This window comes from Falco naumanni, chromosome 9, assembly GCF_017639655.2.
Source record: "Falco naumanni isolate bFalNau1 chromosome 9, bFalNau1.pat, whole genome shotgun sequence".
Taxonomy (NCBI): domain Eukaryota; kingdom Metazoa; phylum Chordata; class Aves; order Falconiformes; family Falconidae; genus Falco; species Falco naumanni.
The window spans coordinates 53,719,787-53,742,954 of NC_054062.1; the positions used below are offsets into that span (position 1 = coordinate 53,719,787).

Sequence of the window (23,168 nt, forward strand, 5' to 3'; positions counted from 1 at the left end):
TACCATGTAAACGATAGAATATCTGACATTGAATGTTATACACAACTGCTGTAAGGCAGCCATTGTGCCACCATATGAATACATAATAATTTGATGATTTCTAATGTCTTTTTATATATAGTATCTATAGTTATCTGAAATTGACTCTTTTAAACATGCTACTTTACAAAAGCAAAACCCAACAGATTAAGCACCATATAACTATAGCAGAATATTTAATTCTGCCAGAGAAATAACGTACCAAGAATTTCTATGAAACAGCGTCTTTAAAACATTAAGCATGCCATTCAGCTCTCAAAGATGTATGCGCGTGTGGTTAGCATTACAGGGCTGTATTATTACTTGCCTAATTCCTAATATACACCTCTTTACATTGATGTTTCTCTACATCCTTTGCTGAGTTTGCAAAGAGGCAGCTCCATGCCACATTATGTAAGCTACTACACCAAGCAAAAGCACATGCTTGCAAGTACTGTGCCTCTGGAGCCTGGTGCAATATCCAGAACTGCAGGAAACTGAAGCAAGAGTTAACCTGCCACCCTTTAGGAGACTCAGAATCACAGAATCGTAGCACGGTGGGGGCTGGAAAGTCCCTCTGGAGCCCACCCAGTCCCACTCCCTGCTAGAGCAGGGTCCCCCAGAGCAGGCTGCACAGAGCCGCATCCAGGTGGGCTTTGAATGTCTCTGAGGAGACCCTGCAGTCTCACGGGGCAGCCCATAAGACACACAAGACAACAAACCAACTCCTAAGGGCCCAGAAGAGAAGGCTCAGGACAAGCCACCCTGCTCTGTCCCGCAGCTCTGAGGCTAAGCCCCTTAGCCAGTACCGATGGAAAGGGCATGCTCTCCAGCTTTGAGCACCTGAGACAAATCACAGGGCTTTGTGGGGCAAATCCTCGGCCCAGCAGAATCGTCAGCAACATTAGTGCTGACTGGTACAACCTGACGGTGAGTTTATTTCATCGTCAACCTTTCTGTAACGACAAAAAGGAGAAATAAACTGAGCCTCTGGGGCTTTCTGATTATGATGATAACGACTAGTACCCGGGGCCACGCCCGTCCCAGCTAGGGGAGCGAGGCCCGGCGACAGGCCCACCACCTCCGACAGGCCCCGCAGCCCAGCCTCCCGGGCAGGCGCCAACGGCCCCCGCAAGCTCTTCCGGCGAGGGCGGCGACACGAGTGGGGCACGGCCCAGCCCGGAGGTGGGCGCCGGCCGCGCATGCGCTTGGCCGCCCCGCTCGACCGGAGGGGCGGCGGGCCGCCTCTCTTAGCGACGAGCTGACGCCATGTGCGGGGCCCGGGGCTTGCTGCTGGCCCTGCTGCTGGCGCGGCTGGCCGCCTGGAGCCTCGGCACCCCGCCTGCAGCCGCCGATCCCGCCGCAGGGGCCACGCACCGGGCTACTCCGCGAAGCGGTCCCGCTCCACCGCCGCGCCGCCACCGTTCCGCCGCCGGCGGCTTCCCCGCCCGCCTTCTGCCGCCCGGCGCCCGGCACTTGCGCGACCCCGTGGCCGCCGCCCCGTCGCGGCGCTCCGGCGGCAGCAGGTGGGCAGGGAGCGGGTTGCCGGCACTGCCGCGGCTGGGCTGGGGCGGGCCGGGCGCCCAGCGGGAGCCGCCGTGCTGCCACGGCTCGGGGCCTGGGGCCCGCCTCATTCCGGGTGGGGGCCTGGCAGGGCTTCCCGGGGCAGCATCTCTATGGCCTAGGTCAGGGGTCCTCAAACTTTTTAAACAGGGGGCCGGCGCGCGGATGAAGTGGCAGGAAGTCATCTGCGGCTGCTTGGTTTCCCTCCACCAACCCCCGGCGGGGGGGGGCGGGGCGGGGGGTTCTGTAAATACCGGGGGGCGGATTGAGGACCCTGGGGGGCCGTATCCGGCCCGCAGGCCGTAGTTTTAGGACCCCTGGCCTAGGTGAAGCAGGGCGTGGGTTGTCTGTGAGGAGGCTGTTGGCCTTGGGAACCGAGGGCGTCTTATCTAAGGGAAAAAAACCCAACTTTAATAGGCAGTTGGGAAGGCAGTTGTAGACTGAGAGAGGCTGTCGGTGAGGATTTCAGCTGTCTGGAGAGTAAAATCTGTGGGCAAACCCTGTCTTTGCAGATGGCAGTTGTGAGGAGCACCAAGAGGAGCTCAGATACGCAGATGCTGCATTGCTCTACCACTTCTTGTTCCAGGGAGTTTCAGAGTGATTTCTAAATATACACATAGAGAGTATCCACAAAGTTACTACAATGATGAGAGGAGCTTTCTGTAATGGGTTATTAATGCAAATTGTATGATAACTTCTAAGCTGATGAAAGGAACGCTGTGTCTTGTTGCTGTGTTGCTGGCATTTAGTAATATGAAGTATGAAATTCTGCAAGAATAGCCTTTTTAACAGTTTCCTGGGTGCGGGGGCTTGTCTTGGCAGGTCTGTGAATCAAGTGTGCGTGGAAAAATCACTCGTATTCAGAAGTAACACCCCTTATCCTACTGATACCATTGCTGTCCCTGGTGGACGTGATCTGCTGTTCTGTGTGCAGCTGGATAACTGTAAGTGACCTTTACCCCCCCATGTATTTAATTCCTAGATTGCTTCTGCTTAGGGAATCTTTTTCTGAACTTACATATAGTTGTTTGGGCTGTTACAGTTCCATGTACCATAGTGGATTAGGATCCAGTCACCCAAGACAGACACACAAAAAAGGACGTTGCACTCACTTTAAGGGTGTCTTGCTAAAAACAAACCGGCTTTTATCAATTGCTTCTGTATCTGAGGTACTTCACTTAATTTGCTACACTCAGAGCAGCAAATAAGGGTTGGTGTTTGAAATATAGCGCTATTAGCCTTCTCAGAAAGTTATTTCTTATCGTATCTTGGATTCTTTATTTCATACACTTTTCATGCTTTTTTTTTTTCTGCTAGCAATGATTTTTCTCTAGTAATCACACACAGTCATAGAGTATGTCATTAACACTCTTTTCTGCTTTCCATACAGTACTTCGGTTGACTGGTTTGATGTCCAGCTCTCTGGCATTCATTGCAATTCACTGGGGTCTCACATCTGAACACTCACTGTTTTTTCTTTTCAGTCTTTTGTCTGGGAGCCTTGATGCACAGTCCCATCTACTTCTGACCTAAATCTTGGAGTGTTTTAGGTTGGGTGGGGCTCAGGAGTTAATTGGTTAACAACTGGTCAAAGCAGGGTTAGCTTCCTATTATCTGTTCCTGCTTTCAGCTCTTCACAGATGTTGCCTGAATGTTTTGCATGCAAGGAAAGGAACAATGAGAGCCTTGTAGTACATGGTATTGATAGTAATGCTAGAACTCCACCCATTCCAATATTCAGTAGGTCTCAGAGTAAAGATGAATTTTGATAAGGGCTTAACCACAGCTGAAAGTTCCATCAGGCTCCTGGGTATTTCAGCCTGTAACTTGTAAGTAGATAAATTATATCCTTCTCCTGCACCACCCACAGTATCACAAAAATGGGATTAGAAGGATTTTGAATTTGTGATCTCATCCAAAGGAAGAATCATCTGTGTCTGGACTGGCAGCACTAGATTTTTCTGGCCATTTAATATTTGGTCCCCATATCTACCACATGATTAGGCCCACTGAACAAGCCCTAGGCCTTTGATTGCACTTGTATGTTAGGTATAGCACACCTGAGAACAACAGAATTCACTGCTTACATGGCCTTTTCTGTGCTTGTTGTTAGAAGAACATCTCGGGAAGACTTTATTTGGGATCACCTGAAGGATGGTAAACTTTTCGGACAGAAACAGCCTTCTCCCCTTTGGTCTTCCCCAAGGAAATACAGAAACACATAGATTACTCATCAGCTGATTTCAAAGATGGATGGCGACATGAGCTACCACTGCTGGAAGTATAATCAAGCCTGCTCCAGAGAGTCTCCTGGAAAAAGGCTAGTGCGAACAGGCTCTGAACCTAATGAATTAGCATGGCCAGTAACAAAGAGATTGTGATGCACAAGCTGACTTCACCTCATTGAAACCATTGCTAGACCCCAAGTCCTTTTCCTCAGGGCTGCTTTCAATCCACTCTCTGCCCAGCCTGTATTTGTGCTTGGGATTGCCCCAACCCACATTCAGGACCTTGTATTTGGCCTCTGTTGAACTTCATGAGGCTTGCATGGGCCCAGCTCTCAAGCTTGTCAAGGTTCCCATGGATGGCATCCCTTTCTTCCAGTGTGTCAACCGCACCACACAGCTTGGTGGTGTTGGTAAACTTGCTGAGGGTGCACTCAATTCCAGCATCCATGTGTCACGGTCCACTCAGTGGACTCATGATGGTTCGTTTACTATGATCTTGAAGTGCAAAAATCAAGGCGACCACACCAAGGGGTTATGCTTCAATCAAACAGCACAGTTTTATTGTTTGCCCATAAAGCAACATGCAATAGGTAGAAAGACAGAAAGTGAAGAAAAGATAAAGGAAAGAGGATTATAGCTACCACCACGGGTCCAAGGTGTCCCTATGGTCCCAGGTCCAGGCAGCATCCTGCTGGTCCTTCCGATCGTCATGATCCTTGGTGGAGAAGATTTCCTAAAATCACTTGCTAAAGAGTCCTCTTTTATGCCGAGCAATACACATTGCTCCTCCTCTGGCCCGTGGATTGTTGTCAGTCTCTGCCTTCTCGAACAAGGTTATCACGCATGTTCTGGTTTGTTGTAATGACAACAGTTGTTATGCGGCCTTATCGTAGTTGTTCCTTCCAGCGCCGGCTATCAGAGAGCAGTATCGGGGAGCAGTATAGTACTCCTCGTACCATGCAGTTCTCCTTCAGGGTCACTGGGTCTCAGTGTCCATGAGGACCACATTCCATCTCCAGGTCTCTGTTAGCAATGTTGAGACAATATTGTTCTCTTTAGACGACTCTTACACCGTGTTGTTGGCAAAGATGTGAAATGGTGCCAGTCCCAGTTCTGACCACTGAAGGAATGCCACCCATCACTGGTCTCCACTTGGACATCGAGCTGTTGATCTCAACTTTTTGAGTGCCACCTTCCAGCCAATTCCTTATCCAAAGAGTAGTCCATCCATCAAATCCGGGTCTCTGCAATTTATGTCCTGCAGGACAACATCAAGTGCTTTGCACAAGTCCAAGTACATGATGTCAGTTGCTCTTCCCTTATCCACCAGTGCTGTAACCCCATCGTAGGAGACCACCAGATTTGTCAGGTAAGATTTGCCCTTGGTGAATTCACATTGGCTGTCGCCAATCAACTCCTTATTTGCCATGTACCTTAGTGTACTTTCAGGAGGATCTGCTCCGTGATCTTGCCAGGCACAGAGGTGAGACTGACCTGCCTGTAGTTCTCAGTGTCTTCCTTATTTACTTTTTAAAAAATGGGGGTTATGGTTCCCCTTTTCCAGTCCAGGAGCTTCACCAGACTGCTGTGACTTATCAGATAATGATGGATAGTGGCTTAGCCCTTTATCTGCCCATTCCCTCAGGACCCACAGATGCATCTCATCAGGTCCCAGGGGCTTGTGCACCTTAAGGTTTCTTAGATGGTCTTGAACCTGATCTTCTTCTACAGTGAGCGGTTCTTCATTCTCCCAGTCCCTGCCTTTGCCTTCTGTGGCTTGAGTACTTGCCGGTTTAAGACTGACATAAAAAAGGCATTCGGTACCTCAGCCTTCATGTCCTGAGTAGCCAGGTCTCCTGTTTCCTTCTGGAGAGGGCCCATGTTTTCCCTGGCCTGCCTTTTATCACTGATGCACCTATAGAAGATCAGTTCTTGGGGACAGTTGGAAATACTGGGTATTTTCAAAATACTTAAAGTACTTTAAAAGCATTCCTGTTTCACATACTAGCTCCTCAAGATAACAACTTTGTCTTTAGACTTTGCAGGACTGAGGATAATATTGCTACTATTTCCACTTCTAAATCAGTGGAGGAACTAATATGAGTGCATTTTAAAGTTACAAGAATCGTTATCCATGAGCCTGACTCCTGTTATGTTTGGTTTTTTTAAAGAGTTTGTCTGGTTGCAGACAAATTGATTTGTCTGATAGTCTTCTTTGCCTTTTTCTACAAGATTAAATAGCCTTTAGGTAGCTAGTGTGCTTTCTTAAGCAAACAGACTGAACAAGAGTAAAGTTTTTCTCTGAAAACTTCAGCAGTTTGAATATCTTAAGTTTTGCTGCAGGTCTTCTCTTCCAGTTTTCAGTCATATTTTGCATTACGTAATGTTGGTAATCTGCGTTTCCAAGTATTCAGCTTTGATAATAGAAGAATACATAAAGAATTGCATTCCAAAGAAAAGAAGTGGTTGTGAGTGGAACAACTACTAATGTTTTCTTTTTCAGTCTAATGATTATACCCTCAAGTAACTAATAAGAAAGCTGCTTTGTGCACCTGTTTTTGTGAACCTTGTAGGAGCTTAATACTCATTTGGCCTTTATCTCCTTAAACGATTTAGTTGACTGCTTGACTAATGCTGTATTCTGATATAAAAAAGCTTTTATTTCTGGTTGCTGCTCTACATCTGAGGATCTGCTCAGCCCTTGAACAGTAGAATTATACTGAGACCTTAAGGTTGTGGTTTTTTTTCTCTACACACCCCCCAACTTACTAGACTACCTAAATTATTTTTGGTACTGTAATCAAGGGTACTGTCACTCACTCCTGTAGTTGGTATGATCTGTAGTCCTCAAACCTTGTAAAACATTTTGTTTGGCTGTATCAGAAAGTTTAGTGTTTGAACATGTCCATTAGGATGAGTCTACATAGTATGTCCCTAATAATTTACCATTTTATTAGTGTTCTAGCAGTAATGATTTAATTATAACATGGTAACCATACTGAATACCACTGGGTCAGGAGTGCATCACTGTGGGGTACCAATAGAAAGTCGTCTTTTTTTTCTTTTTTTTTCTTTTTTTTTTTAAGGATGCCTATTGTCTGTTCATACTTTGAGTTTTGCCAGCCTTAATTATTTTGAATCCGTTTAGTGTTGCTCTTAGTGAACTCACATATTGGTAGTGTTTTGTCATTAAAATGTCACCTGTGTCTAATCTGGGCATTTTACAGAAATTAGAGCATATATTAAGGTAGTTCTCTTAAGCAGTTTTCATGCTGTTTGGGAAGTCACATTTGTGTATTAACACCCGTTTCCCATGAAACAATACAAACTAGTACTCACGGTATCATTCTGTTCATAGCTCATATTAGTCTGTTAGCAGTGTTACTATGGATTAATTAATATAAGGCTCTATCTAGTTCATAATTACTGAAGTTGTTCCTTTAAAAATATTGGCACAATATTTACTTTTTCTATCTTTTCCAGTAATTTGATATTGTTGGATTTCTGCCCCCCCCTCTTTTCACCTTTAGCAAATCTGAACTATTTCCAACAGCCACAGGATATTAAAGAGTCTGATTTTTTGAAGTTCTTTGAGAAGTATGGCAGACACTCTTTCTTAGCACGATCACAAGTCCAGCCATCATTCTCGGCCTTTTACCGGGTGAGTTGGAAGAAAACAGCAATCAGTTTGCAGATACTCTTTTACTAAAGCTGTCTGTAATGAGGTCTAATGACAGCATATTGAAAGATTCTTATTTTTCTACCTATGATCCATATTATCTCTCAGTTCTTTTCATTCCTTACTGTGTAAAAAGTTTGTGATTAGTTTTCTTGTATTTCAAAGTTTGGACAACACTTTAGACAAAACTGGATGTACACTAAGAAGTATAAATTTGCCTCTGTGCCCTTGTATTTGGCCTTAGTATTCCACAGTCACTTTGTCTGTGATTTCTCCAAATTGTCTTTTCAGACCGGAGATCCAATCCTAATCTACATTGATTCATCATCTGTACTGAGCACTCTTAGACAGCCAGTAAAAATGGGAGCCAGTGGACTTTGTCTTGATGGAAATCCTGCTGGTTAGTAAAGGGAGAAGAATTTCTCTAGGGTGGTTTGCTTCTGTTTTATCTGTTGTCATGTCTTAACTCAGGCTTCCTGGACAGTAAAAGCACAAGCTGTACTCGGATTTTTGCCAACTTGAGTAAGAGCTGCATTACTGACCCTGCCCTAGATGCTGCCTCCTACTACCGTGACTTCACTGTGCTGAAGGTGCATGTCATATTGCTTCCTTTTGCTCAACATTTTATTTGCTTGAGTTCCATTTGAAGTTGCCTTCCACTGCAACTTCAGCTAATGGGAAAACTAAAGGTCATCAGGTATGTCATCACTGATCTCCTGATTGTTAAGGCCTTCTTGCTGGAAAACCTGATAAAAATGTTATGTTTGGTGATAATCCCTCAATTCAAACTACTTTCCAATAAATTTCAGTTATTAACAAATTCTTAATGCATTTAACACATACTTAATTAACATTTCATAGTTCTAATGGTTTAATTAGAACACTCTCTTTTTAAAGACTGTTTATCGAAGTATTGCTATCTTGTTCCATGAACTTGATCAACCAAGCAATACATGTTCTTAGTGAAGAATGGAGATTTGTTTTACATGATATATCTAAAATCATACTGAAGGCCAGTTATCAATATTAGCTTTATTTACATTCATAGATTGAATTCCATATCAATTTCTGCATTATTCATCCTGACAATAATTTCAAAAGAACCAATTTATTATCCTGGATTCATGCTGGTCTTACTGAATGTTAATATGAAAATATCTCCTATCACCTTCTGGGATTTCTCTGGTGTTCCAAGAGTAAAAAAAAAAAAAGCAGTGTAAATATTAAGGCTAATGATTCAGTTTACCCTTATGTTGGAAATGTTTTCTGTGGGTTACATCTGCAATTTCTAGATCACAAATTGATGACATTTTACACATCTGGAATAAACAAAGTAATTTTTTCATTGTAACATGTAGGCTGGTTTTAGTGATGGTTTCATTACTTTAGGCATTTGCAAACCCAGCAAATCAGTTGGTTTTTTGGTGTTGTGTGTTGGCTTGTTTGTTTTCCCTAGGTCCCAGTTAATGACACCATTGAGCAGTTCATGAAGGTCAGTCTCTCTTGCCAATTAAAATAATTTCTGCTTCTGAAATAAAAACATACCTGGAATCTTAGGCATTCATAGTAATGCCTGTGGGTTGGGAACATGGGAGAATGGGAGTGTTCTGTGAGATGAGATATTTTTTTTTGGACAAAAGCTTGACATTATAGAAAAAACAAATAGGGATATAAGGAAAGATGTACTTTTAAATGAATGGGCATATATAGGGCTAGAGTCAGGGAGGTAGCTTGTTTTCTTAGAAAAATTTGGGCATCTGGAGCAGGGTGATGTGTCCACAGATCACAGCTACAGCAGGAACGGAAATCTGACTTGGATGTAAAAGCAGTGGAAAAGGGAAAGAAAGGCATGCTCCTCTGAAACAATTGCTAATTGTTAATATGCTTGCTGTCTCCAGGTAAAGGTCACTGCAATTGCACCACCTGGAGCTCCCCACATGGCAGGCAACACATGTAAAAATGTTGTTTCTGAGGTATCTGAACCTGCTTTCCTTTGGGCATCTCAACACGAGCTTCAAGTCATTGCCCTATTACTTGCCTCTGCATCTGATTTTTCTTTGAATTGGACTTTCAGGTGATCTATGAGATAGAATTCAGTGGCACACATGGGATTCAGAGTGTTTCTGTCCGGTTCAAAGTGAGCAACATCTCTGGGAACCTAGGATCCTCTCTGCAGCAGCACTTCACTTTGCATTTCTGGGTCAGTGCCTCCATCCTCACTGGGCTTTTAAAATTTGTAGTCTGTAGTTTGTGACCCGGTTTTGTACAGATCAGATGTGGAAAGATTAGAGCAGTGTCACTGTGGTGTGGTAGTACCAGAACCCTGGAACACAGGTGGTGGTCGAAGGAAGGAGGGGACACTGCTCTGGTCTCAGGTAAACCATGTTAGAAGAAAAAATCAGGCTCAGTTCAAGCGTGCAGTCTTGCGCTGCCCAAGTTTGAAGGGGCTGATTGTTATCACCTGACTATTTTTTGCTGTTGTTTTGAATTGGTTTGGGGTTTTTTTGGTGGGAAGAGAGACGGTGAGATCAGGGTCAGCACCATGGTCTTGTGAAGGGAAGGGTTGGAGCTGGTGCTGTATCTGAGGTGTTCAGTGTTTGTGAACAAAGTTGCTAAGTTTATTCCAGGTACTTATTTAACTATGCCTGTGCAGTGGGACTTTGGAGGGGGGGGAAATCTGGGACATACTTATGTGTGTTGAATTTCATGTAAACCTTGTCCCATAGAAGCAATGTGAAGTGGCATAAGTGATGACCTCAGGGGTTGGTAAGTGTGCAGTGCAACCTTGCTACAGTTATCCAGAGAGGTTCTCCCCATAAAACAATTCAGAAGTGGAATCTGACTCTCAGAATTGGGGTCAAGGCAGGGTTTGTTCTGCAAGTCATCCGTAGAATTACCCAGACCCAGACTGGTATGTTCACTTCCTTAGAGACAAATGTTGAGCAGTAAGAATTCATTGTCTCAAAACTGTCCTGGTAGTATCCACATTTCAAGGTACTGACAGTTTTTTACCTGCTGGACTGCAGATGAACTTGCTAGGTAAGAAAGAGGATTTGGAAACAAATAGTGGAGGTTTTACTAGTGCATAATATTCAGTCATTCAAAAAATGGTTTACATTCACATTTTTGAGAATGTGAATTTGATCTTCTGAGATGAATGGATCTAATTCGTGCTACCGTTTTCCTTTCTTTCTTCCCTTTGCCTCTCTGTAGACCAGGACTCTTTCTCATGCGTTGCCTAGAAGTGGAAACCCTGGCTACATCACCGGAGCACCAGTGTTGGTTGCAAACAGTGGTGCCGTGCAGCATGTATCCTTTTTTCTCCTATCAAGTTTTATTTATCACTGGGTTTATTGACTTCTTGTACTTTACTGTCTGGACTTTTGAGAGTCTACCTGTGAGGGCATACCTCAGTATTACATTGCAGCCACCGGCAGGCCTTTTGGTCACGACTGACCTGTAGTCCTGTGGTAAGGATAAGGAGGAATGTGGGGTGAGAGGATTGTTAAATACAAGCTGGGTGTCCTGTATTGTCTGTTTATGCTTTTGTTTGGCTTCTTGACATGCAGTCCATCAGATGAGTGTTTTACGGAGCAAAGGTGATGGAAGTTGCTCACAGTTCCTCAGACACACAGTACAATTTGGAAGAAATATGAGGACAGGCTGCAAGCTCAGGTAACAACACTCTGCAGTCACCCTTCCTGACACATTTGGAAGGTGTGGGGCCACTTAGCAAGTTTTATCATAGTCTCTCATGCACTGTTGTGGAGCCTAGGTCCTTCTATGAGGTTACAAATGGGCCTCTACAGATCTTTCATATACTCCTAAGAGCACTTGAATGTCAGACAGATGGTGGACCTCTAGAACAATCTGAACATTGTGAAGGTCTTCTGGGACATTTTGAGATTTTAGTCGGGCAACATATCTTGGGCAAGAGGAGAGTTTGTATTTGAGGAGCAAATTATAATGGAACCTTAAAAAGTGATTGTTTTGATCATTTGGATTATTCTTTTGTTGGTGACAGAGCAGGTATGTGACCACTGATGTGATAAGATCGCTAAAGAGCTGTCAGTTTTCCTTATCGTGCGTTACCATGCCATGTTGTTCTTCTCCCCTCTCATTGCAGAGAGGATTGAAACTGCATCCATTTAATACCAATACTTCCATAATGAGTAGAAGAAATATTCATTACAAAGGAAAGATGTTGATAGTGGGTTTTTTTCTGTTCTGGAAATCACCTTGTCAAAGCTGATATTTTCTTATTTCCAGCCTGTCCCCAATACTGGAAGAAAGTAACTGTAGTTATATCCAGCAGAAGTTATACGAGGCTCTTCAGGGCATGAGCAAAGCAGAGGACCTTGCTATAACTGGCAGTGCTCATTCAACGCAGGCAGAAGAGTGGACAACCATTCTGATTCAGAACTGCAGTGTACAGGTAATATGAATGCAAAAAGACCAGCTGTGAATATTTTCCCTTTCATATCTTTGTATTACCTTGGGGAAGCATGCGCATGGGAAAAAAGAACCAGATTATTCATCTGGGCTTATGTTCTCTGTGTTATGATCCACTGACTCTCAGGGATGCCTGTAAGAAGTCATTCATATGATTAGGATAATTACTAAAAAACCCCGAAAAAACAATCACCTGACAGATTTAATGTCTCTTGAATCCTGTTCCTGCTATTTAAATGAGCAAAAACAGTTCAATACTGAATCCAGCATTATATTACCTAGTTTTCTGACAGCCTTCTAAAACTAATAATACCGGGTTACTTCCTATTAATTTGATGGTTTTTATTATTATCAACATTTCTGATTTTCCAGTTTCGAGGGAAGTTTATATATTACCCAGTAAGTGTAAAAGTTTGCAATCCAAGTACTTATGGAGGAGGGAAATTCTATTTTGATAATTATTAATCTGTCAGGATATGGCATATTAGAACGCAAAATCCAAGTGGTAGAGCTGAGACAAATTCTGTTTGGATGTAAGATAACAGTGAGATGGATACAACTCTAAAATAGGTGACTGAGCTGACCAGAAGTTGCAGGGTTAGTGGTGAAGTGACTGATTCAGGTTCTTGTGACCTATGCTATCCAAAATAATAGACTTTGAACATAATGGTCCTTTTTCACGTTTAGAATACTATATTAAGATGTTTGAAGTATATTTTATTTTCAGGCTGTAAATTGCACTTCCTGTTGCATGGTTCCTGTGACCCTGGAGATACAGATATTGTGGACTAAGGTGGGCCTCCTGTCCAACCCACAGGCTCAAATACTGGGTGCACAGTACTCTTATCAGTGTCAGCCCCTGAAGGTATGGAATTTTAAACCCCTCCCTCACACACAGAGGTAATTAAATAGGATTCACAGGTTATTTAAGGATCAGGTATCAAATGGTCTTTATATTACTGAATGGAGATTTACTGAACTTTAGCAGTGGTCTGGCTGCAATGGCAAGGGTTTGTGTTTAACAGCTCCATAGAGGTGTTTTTATGGCTTTATCAGTACTGTTGCTCAATCACTTGTACAACTGGAAAAGGTACCTTCTTTCCAACACCAGTCCACCTTTTGTCACTTAAGGACTCAAACTGTAAACTTTCAATTATGCTCAGTAGAAAACTAGTTACAAACATTCAATAACTGCATGTTTATCTAGTTGTCTCTTAAAGCCTTGATTGATATGGAATTTGAGTTGATTTATATTTCACAGACTCCACAGCATGCTGATAATCTGTGCAAGAAGATATTTCTATTCCTATAGGGGTTCTTAAATCACCACCAGGTAGCTGAGGAAGAGGCTAATGCTGATGGCAGCAAATCTGACGAATTAGGGGAAAAGGTTTTAAGCCAGAAAGCAGGCTCCTAAAAGAAGATTACATGATGGAAACATTCAAGGTCAGGTTGGACGGGGCTCTGAGCAACCTGATCTAGTTGAAAGTGTCCCTGCTCATTGGATTGGGGTTGGCCTAGGTGTCCTTTAAAGGTTCCTTGCAACCCAAACCGATCTATGGTTCTGTGAAGTCAGTAGGAAGATGGAGCTATCAGGTTCACAAAGGAGAATGGTCTTTTTCAAGCATATGTCAGTGGATCCCATTTTGGTGCAAGGCTAGATTCCTGATATCAGTCTTTTGGGCAGCTTATATATTTTCAAGACGTATAATTCTCTGCAAGGGCTTCAGGAGGGGGAGCAGCTGACACCTGCCCCATGGCGTTCTCATGGCAGTGAGGTATGACATGGGAAGTCTCTGTCTGACCTGTTGCTACTCTTTGGACTTCAGACTCGGTCTACATGAGATTTTACACCATTGTTTGGATGTGTCTCATGCTACCTCTTTGTCCTCCCTTCTTGCAACATACATAAAAGAACATGATAGGAAAATGTTCACCTTGTAAAATGTGTTGCCCTGGGGCAAACTGACACCACCGCCCCATGAAGATATTTTCTACATCTGACCTGTTAAGTGGCTCCATTAACAAAACTTCTGTCTGAGGAGGGAGGCTTGCATTCCTAGTAAAAGTGCAGGGTGCATAGCCCTCAGTAAGGATTAGCCAATCAAAAACTATGAGATTCAGATTTCATCAGCTTGAACAATGGATGCTAATTACTTTAGAGCTGTAAGGTATATTGCAAAGCAAATTAAAAGAATGCAAGGTTTTGGCAGGAAGAAAAAACCACACTACTAAAATCAGTTTTGGCTTAATCGGTGGCAATCCACAAGTTAGGGTTTGTTAGTAAACACATTTTAGTAGAGGTACCAGTCCGTACCATACCCAGCAGTGAAGAACTGCAGCTCTTTGTAAGCATACCAGTGAGATCACAGATGCAGGCTGTATATTGCTTTACTTTTAAATTATGTCACTTCCCAGTTTTAGCCTACAGATTCCAATATTTTTATTTATATTTATATATTTATATATGTAAAGCAGTGAAGAACTGCAGCTCTTTGTAAGCATACCAGTGAGATCACAGATGCAGGCTGTATATTGCTTTACTTTTAAATTATGTCACTTCCCAGTTTTAGCCTACAGATTCCAATATTTTTATTTATATTTATATATTTATATATGTAAAGCGCCTATCACCATATTGATAAACATTCTTTGGAACCACTCTTGACAGCAGAGGTAAGAACAGGAGTCAGTCTGTTAGTACCTCAGCACTTCTGTTTCCAACCAATTTAAAAAAAAGAAAAGCCACAAGACTGCTGCTAGCCTGCCTGTCTGGTGTTTAATACTGCTACTCCATCAGGGTTGAGAACTATCTATTCTTTAGAGACAAAAACCCTTTTCCTTTAGACCACACTGTGTCACTGGAGAGTTGCCTTAGTGACTAAGGAGAAAACACAGAACCCAGGAAAGAGATCCCATTTTCTATACCCATCCACAATATCTGGTCACAGTTGTATTTGACCTTCCTGAAAATACAAGGCAGTCTTAAATGGTGTAGAGCTATACAGGAGCATGCTGGAAGTTGCTTCCGTCTGCCTTCTCCCAGCTGTTAATGAGGGGTTGTGTGAGAGGTTTTTTCCCCCACTAACATCCCCTGATTTTAAGACAGATTTTGAAGGTTCAGAGACAAAGCCAGAATTGTTTTGTGGCTTCTTGTTGACTAAGGCAATTGTGCCTACTGTGTGTTTACTCATTGATAGGAGAACTTACATCCATCAGGAGTGAAGGAGTAATTCTAATTTGAGTGCTCAGCAGTGGCAATTTGTGACTGAGGAATGATCTGGCCTGGAGGGCAAGAAGGCCCAGCTGCAAGAAGGGGTTAAACTAGGTGAAAGCAGGAATGCCAGAGACAGACTCCTTGCAAGGGAGTGAGGTTTCCCTTGGTGATAAGATCGAGCCTTAACTTTGTCTTGTAGCCATTCTGTAGCAGAGCTGGGTGGGGGCACTGGGGTGGCTGGACCCAGGGCTTTGCTGAAGTGCCCCATGCTGACACTCGGGATTGGTGCTGATGCAAGTGTATGTACGGAATTTGCTCGTGACACATATTTGCATACTCTGTGTAGAACCACGTTTTGTGGTAGGACTCTGTCCCATACATTGTTCATTACAATTTTATTTTATATTTAAGCACAAGTGTTTTTAATTTGCCTCAAGAGGTACCATGAAAATTCCCCATCAGGATTCTCAGTTTTTTTCTCTTAAGAGAGAGTAATTGATTCTGTCTTGGAGTTTTTTGAGTGCTTCCCGCACAACTTTGCTCTAAAGGCAATCTTGCAAATTGTTTCCAGGGAAGTGAATGAGGTGGTGATTTCACAGGTTGGGTTAAACCAGTGCAAGCAGAGAAAGTATGCTGCCAGTAGATTCCCTCTCTTGAAGTTAGCATGCAGAGCTGTGAAGCTGGGGCAGGGAGTGAGGCTGCTCTTTTGGCAGCAGTGTGGTCTTAAATCAGTCCAAGCTAGCCATGAAACTCCGCATAGCTCAAGGAACAAGTGTATTTGTTGTCCTTCAGCATTCTGTTGAAACAGAAAGGAACTGGGGCCTTAGAAGTTCAGGCCCCTCTTACATCTTTACCAACTGACCTACCAATCTGTCTCCTTTCTGAAAACAGTATCCTAAAATGTGAGAAATAAATTCATTGCTGTATTGGCTCCCTGCTTTATTTTACTGATATTTTGAAGGGATCAAATCTTGTGGCAGTCCTGTCTGTTTCTGGCAACAATCACCTGTTCAGAGGGCCAGGTGATCTCATCTTACATAAATTAATAAATTTTATACAAAAATAAAGCTACATTTTCTTCTGTTTGTATTATCAACTAGCTGATAAGTCTGTCTTCTGCATAAAAGATTTACTCCGGCAGAACTTGAGTCACTGCTTCCATTCTGGAGATCTGTAATATATGATGCACAATAGCTACTGTGTCCTCAATTCACCTGCTAAGTATCGAGGAGGGATGTATCTCCTGTATTAAGCTTCCTAAACCTTTTATGCTTTCCTCTTTTTACAGTTCCTAAGCACAAGCACGGTACCTTTGACAACTGTCATTACCTTCACTGACATGACTGAATGGCCAGAACCTCCACGAGGTCAGCCCCAAGTGCACTGGAAACTCCCATTTGACATCTTTTTCCTATTCAAGGTGGCAGTGAATTTGGAAAGAAGTTATAGAGGTGATCTGGTGGGCTATTTTTTGTTGATTCTAATAATAACTAGCATTCTCTGCTTTTGAAAAGTCAAATAGATGGAGCCCATACTTAAAAGTTCGGTAAATGAATTGATACATTCAGAATATATTTCAGATCATAGTCTTTTCTCCTCAGGTTCTTTTACTATTCCTATAATATCCACGTGCCTTCTGTTCTTGGCTGAAACCACATGACTAGCTTCTGTCCTGTGTCCTCTCATGCCCCTATTCTCCATATGCACCATCTGCAAACCTCACTGTAGTGAAACACTTGAGAGATGGAGGGGTCAAGAGATATTAGGTTATACAGGAACGAAGAGGAGGATGTGAAAATGAATATTGCATGTTCCCAGAAACCAAGAGTGCTTTTTAGACCAAGGGGGTATGGAGAGAGAAGCAGAGTTCAATCCAAACATTTTGGGGCTGCATTCAGTCATTTTCCTGTTGGAGAAGCATCTGATTTTTCTACATGGAACTAACTGAACATTTAAAATATAGGAGCCCTCCCAGGCAGCCCGAATTATTATTTTATGAATAGACATGTCTGCCAGTCACCTGTTACGTGGCAACCATGCCTCTCTGACAGTTTTTGACTCTTATGTGTTTTTTCAAATACAGATATTCAATTGAAGTTTTTGTGTTTTAATTGGTTCACATTAGCAATTGTGTTGCACAAAGCAAAGTCATTGTAGATGTCCCATCCTGTGAAATATAATTGAATTTTAGTTGTTTGTCAAGACAACTTCTTTCCTGATCTTTTTTCTTCTTGAAGAAACAGGCCTGAATATGGGTTTTCCTAGATCAGAAACATTCTCTTGAAGCTCGAGATAGGAACTGGACTGATAATGATAGCCCCTGAAAGCTAGGTGGCACATCAGAGAGTTGTGAACAGTCCTAAAGAAAAAAAAACTAATTAGGAAGAATTTGTAGATACATTACGAGACTGAAGCTTCCTGCAATACCTTACCCCTAGCTCAATCTCTGGGACCAAAACGTAAGTTTATTAGTTTTGAAGTGAAGGTGATCTGATTATCTACTGTGCCCCACTGCATCACACAGGCTAAGGAAATCCGCTCAATCATTCCATGAAGTTTTTGGACAACGGTATATTTTTTTAGCAAGGGATTTGTTATTTACCCTAAATTCTTCAGATTATGGAAAAATCTGTCCCATCTAATGGGCAAGAAAATCAGAGAAGTCTGGCCCACCTTTAACAAAATGTGTTTGTTGATTTTGTATGTATACTGTGTATAGCAACTTTGCTGCTCTTTTTCATTGCAAACTTAAACAGAAGAGTGTAAAAATAAACTGAAGAATTTGTAATTAGTCAAGATATCAGAGGAGATAACCTGAATTAAACAAAACCGTGTCCCATCTAATACATGCAGTTTATGCGATAACTTCACATATTTAAGTTTCAGATTGTTTGTGTGGTTTACTTCACATATTTAAGTTTCAGATTGTTTGTGTGGTTTACGAGCTTGGAAACAATTCCGTGCAAGTGTCTGCTGCTTCCGTTGCTTCTGATTCTGGGGCAGCCCATAAAAGCCAGTCTGAACACGTGTGCATTCCAGTGTTACCTATGGCTGCTGGTACCAGTACAGCAACAAGCTTTGATTTTAGATAGATGTGGCTTCTCAGCTGTGCCTGTAATATATTTGCAAAGCTTTTAGCAAAACACATTTGTAGCATATGTCACGTGTCCTCCCATGCTCCTAATTTGTGGAATCCAGGAAGTTAGAGGTGTCAGTAATTGACTCAATCAGAGTTATCTGGAGAAACTTGCCAGACATCATGTTGCCAAATGTGTGAGGATATGGCTTGAATGAAAAGGATCTGGCATCTCTTTGTTTTCTGCATTATTGTGATAATCCAGTTTGGTGACCACAGAGATTCTTTTATTCTATGAGCTGCAAATATATGGAAGCACTATAAGAATGCATCACCTTACTATTGTAATTCTCTGTCATATCCCTAACCTCCAACATGTCATATTTTCTAGCACGCATGTGACTCCTCTGACATTTCCTCATTGCAGGGAACGGAGCTGGAGAGAGCCTTGTCCATAGCCTGGTCTAGCCTGACTTAAGACACATTCATTTCTAGCCGTGCTATACCACATGGATGTGGGTTTGGAATCTGCAGTTTCCTATGACAGTTTATTTCAGCGTCTGCTTTGTCATGTTAAGGTTTTCCCCACTGCACTGAAATGGCCTCTGTTACAATTGGCTGTCAAGCAATAATACGACAGTGTCACACACAAAGCAGACTAGTATGTCAAGATATATAGAATGGGGTATTTATACTCCATGTCAAGGGACTGAGACAGTGCTGTGTAATTCCTCTGCTGCCAGCATTCTATCTAGAACCATCTTTCCAGTGTGTCCTGTTTTGAGGTTGTTAAGTCTGTTTACACAGTGAGTGAAGGATGCAATTTTGGGTTACAAAGTAGGAGCAGAGTTACAAGAAGTTAATGAAGTGCACTGTTGGTAGCGATGTGGGTTAGGCTGCCCACCCAGCTCTTAAAATCTCTCTATGGGGTTGTCAGATCGCTGTTACACTAGAAGCCGATAGTATGTGTTTTCGTTCTCACTACCTGAAAGAGCACCATGTTGGAGTACTACTTCTTTTATTATAGGTTCTTTCCCCCCAACTCAGCAAACAGAAATAGCGAGAATGTGATTTTCTGAAATGTTCTGAGATTATTTGCCTCTTCTATAATGCAAGAATATACATAAAATGCAAAGAAAAAGTTAAAAAAGACATCTTAAAAATTTCTGTAAGTTCCTTAGTGTGCTTCTGCTTTCTTCAGGGACTAAGTATTTGAGCCACCTTTAAATTTGTTTGCCAAGTTGCAGCAACTGTTTGGCACTGTAGGGTTTGTAGGGAAAGGAGAGGTGGCTTACTTTCTGTGCTCGCCATACTTGCCCTCTTCATCTGGCTCAACTGACTTTCCCAGTGTGCCACCGGGTGTCCATATAGCTTAATAACTAATGGTAAGAATACATAAACGTGATCTCTGACACGGCTGCAGTTTTCCTTACAAGATCACGTATGACACCCCCGTGGCACAGCACTCGCTGGGTCACTAACGCCTATTGTCAGAGGGACCCCGGGCCTGCAAGTTTTCCTAGAAAGCCCCTTTCCCTCTGGCGCTGCTTCACATCCACCCCCGCTGGCGTCCGGGGCCGTCTGACATCGCTGCCGGCAGTGAGCGTGGGCGGGGGGCGGCCGGGGCAGGGGGGTGCCGGGGCGGGGGTTGCCCCCGGCGGGAGCACGCGCAGGCTGCGACGGGAGGAGACGGTCAGTGCGCGAGAAATCCCTCCATGTCCGCCTCGGCACAGCGAAGAGCCCCGCGGGGCAGCAGAAAGATGTAACGGCGTGCAGCCGCGGGTGGAGAGGGGCCGGGCGGAGGGAGCGGGGCGGGGGCAGCTCGGCTACAAAACAACCCGACCCCCGGCTCTGCTTGCAGCCGGACCCGGGTAAAACCCGCCGCTGCCGAAGCTGGCGTCACGCTATCGTGATAGCACCCGGCTGCACCACAGCGCTTCTGCCGCCGCTCTGCGGGCCCGCTCCACGGAGCGCGGGCCCACCCGAGCGCCTCCCGGCCCCGGCCGAGGCGGGCTGGGGCTGGGGCCGGAGGCGCCGCGAAGCGGTGGGCGGGCGCGGCCCCGGGCGGAGGCGCCGTGCCGGCGGGTGGGTGCCCGCTGTGGTGGCGAGCTGTGCCTGGGGGCGGAGGAGCGGGCCGGGCGGCGCCCGTGCAGTCGCGGCGGGGCCGAGGGCGGTGACCGGCTCGGCCGCGGTGGCGGAGCGTGCCCGCCCTGGCCGCGCAGCGCGGAGCTGGGGCGCCGCGGCGCGGCGGGGCAGGTGATGCCGGCTGCCCGCCCGCGAGTGGGGGCTGGGCGCGGCTGCTATGTTGCTCGCAGCAGAGGAACGAGGGCTCCGCAGGAAAGTGCCAAACCCGAGCCTTTGAGCCCTAAAACTGTAGAGGTGCGGTGCCTACAGTCACTGCACTGCATGTGGGTGCTGCCTGTTCGTCTGGCCCTCACAAGCTTTCCACAGCCTTGTAGAATTTGGCTCGGATTTCTGGATGGTTACAGAGCATTGCTGCTGCGTGGAGTTTCTGGCAGAGTGAAACTGCAGTTTCGACCTTGCAAGCACTAGACTAATTGATAAGAGCTGCATCAGGCTTTGTTCTTCTGGAGCTTTCTGACAGCAGAGCTGTTGCCCCTCTTGAGACTTCTTTTTGCTTGTTTGTCTCTTGTACCTGCTTACAAGATTGCTACATGCCCAAAGAAAATGCTTAAACCCTCCTGACACTTGCGTGCCATGTAAAAGTTATTATCTAGGTTTTGACCTGGCTCTTGGTGATAAGCCTGTGTTTACCCACAGGAGATGTAACAGGATCAGATTAGAATTTTCGTTTAAGAAACCTTATAGCTCTCTGAAAGAAGTAATAAAACTGTAGATAAAGGAGACCTAATGAGCGATGCATACATAGTTTTCCAAAAGCCTTCAGCAAGTGTCTCTGTACTATGAAGTCAAGAACAGTTTTATTTTCTTAAATGGAAAATAGCTAAACCCCTGCCATAAATGCTTATACTTGTGCTGACTCTGTATTCTAAAAAACTACGGACGCTTGGAAGTGTTTACCTTCTTTATCTTCTCAGATTTGCTGTTGATGACACTGAGAAGCAATTTATAAAGGGTTAAAATAAAGTTTTCTTCTTTCCTGTTCTCTATCATCTATATTTATTCACTTTAGAAAGTATGTTTCATTTTCTGTATTTATGTCAGTGAATAATTTTTGTTTGTTAATTGCTTTACTGATTTGTTGGTTTGTTTGCTGTACTACATTCCTTTTCTAAGCTACTCTTCGCCAGGGTTGTTATATGTGTATTCAATAGCAGAGTGAGCATCTCTTAGGCTTAGCTTCAGTAATTTTTTAAGCTGCTCTTCTTGCATGTTGTGTTAGTAGGAATATGAAAGCAGTGGTATTTTTATGTTTTTCTGCAGCATCCCTGGAAGATCTGATAGACACTGTGGGTGGTACCTATTCTGAAAAGTCTGTTCATGGTGTAGCAGAAGTCAAAAAGCAAATAGAATGGTGCAAATTACCAGGTAAGGAATGAAGTTCAGAATAAAAGATCATATCATACCACTATATAAATCCTTGCTTCATCCAAACTTGAGTACTCCATGCAGTTCTGGACTCTCCCTTGGATAATATGCTGTACTCTGTTTAAGGTTAATCAGGGAGGTGGAGGAAGAGTAATGGAGATGATTGTATGTATGAAATAGTCTCGATACAAGGAAATCAAGAGCATCCTGTACCAATTTGTTAGTGGTAGTGTAGTCTAAGGAGTTGCTGTGCTTCTCTGTTGCTGATGTGGGTACTCGCGTGATTGTATAGACGGGTGGGTCAGTTGGTCTCTGACCAGAATGTTACCATGGCCAAGCTGTTTTTCAGAGTGGGGTGGGAATGGCAACTTTGAGCAGGAGGGATGGCAAAACTGGTACACCTCTGGTGCTAGAATTGTTTAGGGACAGCTTAAGCATCACAGCAGAGGGAGGAAGGAGGAGGTGGGTGTGCTACATGTCTGTAAAATCAGGAGTGGTATGGAGAAGGTGGATAGCCCCAGAGCCACGCAAAGCTGGAGACCAGGAGAGTATTCAGGTAGTTTTAATTGCTTTCTTGTCCTGCCGATGTACTTTATCTTGAGATCTGACAGACTGCTGTTCAACTATGTTTTATTTTATTTCTTGCTTTCCCCATTAGGGTTTGGGTGTCAACTTATCCTTTATGGAAACGGAATGCCATCTTTTTTCTCCCCAACCCCAAAAGAAGAGGGAAACACATTGTGAGGCAGAGAATAAAAAGGAAAAGTAGGTAAAGGCAAATGGCTTAAAAATGAGAAACTGGAGGGAATGCTGAGCTGAGCCCACACAGTTCCCTGATGCTGATGAATGCTGTTTTGAGTGGTGCTCTTGGAAAAATGATAGAATAGCGGCTTAGAAACATAACTACAGTTGGTGAATATTCCCTGCTTTTTCTTAGGAAGTTGTGGCTGGCTGGCTTAACCATTGCCAGAAGGCAGTTACTCAAGGGGTTCCACTTGTGAGGATTTGGTTACGGAGGGTATGAATTAAAAAGAATTGGTAGAGCAAGAAGTTTCTGTAAGAGGTTCTGGAAGAGAGGCTGACACCCAGGGTACTAAATGTCAAAGTTAGTCTTTTTCCTAAAATATTAAACAAGAGTGCTGACTTCAGTCTACATTTTTCAGACGACTTTTCATTCTGTCCTTGCATTTGCCTGGCAACAGTTTCTCCTGGATGTGAACACATGTCCAGGTACATGATTTGCATCTTGTTGCTTAGTGGCACTGTTGTCACTCTGCTAACCATAGCTATTGCAAAATGTTACTCATAATCCATTGCTTTTTCCTGAATGATCTTTGGCACTTGTGCAGCCTTCATTTGATGGCTATAGGGAAACTGGAGCAGAATGGGAATGCTGCTTCTGTTGTCTTTATCCTTAACAGCGGG

General features: G+C 43.7%; 1 protein-coding gene across 1 annotated transcript; it reads left to right on the plus strand.

Annotated features, from left to right (window-relative positions):
* Positions 1 to 1,212: 1,212 nt before the first annotated feature.
* TCTN3 (tectonic family member 3) lies at positions 1,213 to 22,869 on the plus strand. Its single transcript, XM_040606879.1, has 15 exons — positions 1,213 to 1,544; positions 2,404 to 2,525; positions 7,340 to 7,470; positions 7,780 to 7,888; positions 7,960 to 8,078; positions 8,945 to 8,980; positions 9,387 to 9,461; positions 9,563 to 9,688; positions 10,702 to 10,797; positions 11,066 to 11,163; positions 11,758 to 11,923; positions 12,668 to 12,805; positions 16,446 to 16,608; positions 21,639 to 21,743; positions 22,402 to 22,869. The coding sequence occupies exons 1-15, from the start codon at positions 1,288 to 1,290 to the stop codon at positions 22,485 to 22,487; spliced, it is 1,827 nt and encodes a 608-aa protein (XP_040462813.1). The 5' UTR covers positions 1,213 to 1,287; the 3' UTR covers positions 22,488 to 22,869.
* Positions 22,870 to 23,168: the final 299 nt, after the last annotated feature.